General features: G+C 45.7%; 1 protein-coding gene across 1 annotated transcript in view; it reads right to left on the reverse strand.

Moving 5' to 3' along the window:
- The window catches only part of C1S (complement C1s), a 7242-nt gene extending 5591 nt beyond the window's left edge, over positions 1-1651 (reverse strand). Inside the window, exons 1-2 of the mRNA XM_017517043.2 lie at positions 1334-1651; positions 431-630 (exon numbers count right to left, since the gene is read on the reverse strand). Coding sequence (XP_017372532.1) covers positions 431-630; positions 1334-1349 — 216 coding nt within the window. The 5' untranslated portion in view covers positions 1350-1651. The remainder of the gene's footprint in view (positions 1-430; positions 631-1333) is intronic.
- Positions 1652-2350: the final 699 nt, after the last annotated feature.

A 2350-nucleotide genomic window follows, 5' to 3' on the forward strand; every position in this document is an offset into this window, starting at 1 on the left:
GTTTCACCATGTTGACCAGGATGGTCTCGATCTCTTGACCTCATGATCCACCCGCCTCGGCCTCCCAAAGTGCTGGGATTACAGGCTTGAGCCACCGCGCCCGGCAAGGCTGGGAGTTTCAGGCCAGCCTGAGTGACATAGCAAAACCCCATCTCTGTAAAAAAAAATTAATAATAATAATAATGATATTAGCTTGATATGGTGATGCTCGCCTGTGGTCCTAGCTACTCGGGAGGCTGAAGTGGGAGACTTGCTTGAGCTCAAGAGGTCAGGGCTACAGTGAGCTGTGATTGCACCACTGCACTCCAGCTTGAGCAACAGAGCAAGACCCTGTCTCAAAAAAAGAAAGAAAGAAAGAAAAATGACTGTCTTCAGAGAGAGATCTCTTTGTGTAAGTTGAGGGTGTGGGTATTAATGAACCATCACGCACAACTAAGCTGTCAGGGCAGTTTCCCTGTGAGTCAGCTGCTTCCACGGCAAAATCTTCTCTCCGCACAGTCACCACCACTTGGAACCCTTCCTCCAACCGGATCTGGTATTCACACCTTGAGTTCTCTGGATATGGATTGGGATAATTGGGACTTGCAATCTCCCCAATCAGTGCAGTGAATACATCCCCACTGCAATTAACTAAGAGAGAAAAAGAGAAAGGGAGAATCAAATACAGAGTCAAGCAAAATTCCTGTGCTATTCTATGATTCCTTCTCTCAGAAGCTGACAGTCCTCCACTCAGACTAACCTGGGATCCCTAACTGGAGGGATCGAGCAATTATACACGCAATCCATAGCAGTAGAAATACCCAATGCCTATTAGGTTTCCATCACTTTGCTTAGGATAGAGCCCTTCCTGGTTATGAACAGCCCCCAGTAGACTCATTACAGCCATCTCTCTTTCCTCTCCAATTAACTAACTTTATCCTGTAGCCTTTCCTTCCTTCCCTCTTGTGGCTTCACCTCAGCTTATGAGTAACTAACAATAAATGCCAATACACAGTGATATAATGGACTCTGGGTACTCAGCGTAGGGGGAGGTTGGAAAGGGGTGAGGGATAAAAAACTGCACATTGGGTATAATGTACACTGCTCGGGTAACAGGTGCACTAAAATCTCAGAATTGACCGCTAAAGAACTCATCCATGTAACCACCAGCACCCCCAAAGCTATTAAAATTCTTAAAAAGAATGCATAAATAAATTTAAAAATTAAGAAAAAAGAATAAGTGCCAAATGAAGGCTGGGCCTAATCGAAGCTGGAAGGGTGGACAAAGCCCTTTCTGCGGTCTCAGCCATTCCAAATCCCAGGGAACATGCAACACTCTTGATGCCAAGCTCACCTCCACAAGTCTGCATGTCATCATGGAGGAAGTATTCCGGGGGGCAGGAGCAGAAGTAACCACCAATGAAGTTGTTGCAGAAGTGGCTACAAGGGACATCTGCAAAATCTGTGCATTCATTGATGTCTACAAAGAGTAGAGAAAGGCTGAGGTCAAGCACAAACACCAAGAAGGGAGAATGAGGTTAAACCCAAAACCATAAGGGTAAGAAAAAGTAGGAAAGGCCTATTGCTTAAAGATCCCTCGAGGCATCACATTCCAGGCTGGTCTTATTGGATATTACTCTCCTGACATATGATTCCAGAGTGGAGTCCTACCCCAGGCTGGAGTGCAGTGGTGTGATCTCGTCTCACTGCAACCTCCACCTCCCGGGTTCAAGCAAGTCTCATGCCTCCACCTCCCGAGGAGCTGGGAACATAAGCACATGCCACCATGCCGGGTTAACTTTTTGTATTTTTAGTAGAGACAGGGTTTCACCATGTTGGCCAGGCTGGTTTTGAACTCTTGGCCTCAAGTAATCCGCCAGCCTCAGCCTCCCAAAGTGCTGGGATTACAGGCATGAGCCACCATGCCCAGCCTAGGGAGCAGTGCCAGGGATCCTTGACTTTTCTCATGTACAGAGCGTTTTAGCTCCAGGGACGACAGTCCGCAAGGTAAACATCATGACGATACCCTTTGCAGGAAGGAATCAGTATATTCATTCATATTGCTTTATATGATGTTGGTCCTTCTATCAAATCTAAACGATAGTTTGGCTTTATGAGATGTCCTAGCTTCACTGTAACCTGGAGATACAGAAGTACCCAGAATTTGAAGGTTTGAATGCCATATATCGAATGGGTTTAAATATCACAAATTCCTTGCATAATTCTTGGCAAGTTATTAACTTTCCTAGTCCTTATTTTCTTCTTTTTTTTTTTTTTTTTTTTTGAGATGGAGTTTCGCTCTTGTTACCCAGGCTGGAGTGCAATGGCGCGATCTCGGCTCACCGCAACCTCCGCCTCCTGGGTTCAGTCT

The sequence above is a fragment of the Cebus imitator genome, unplaced genomic scaffold (genome assembly GCF_001604975.1).
Source record: "Cebus imitator isolate Cc_AM_T3 unplaced genomic scaffold, Cebus_imitator-1.0 Scaffold614, whole genome shotgun sequence".
Lineage (NCBI taxonomy): Eukaryota > Metazoa > Chordata > Mammalia > Primates > Cebidae > Cebus > Cebus imitator.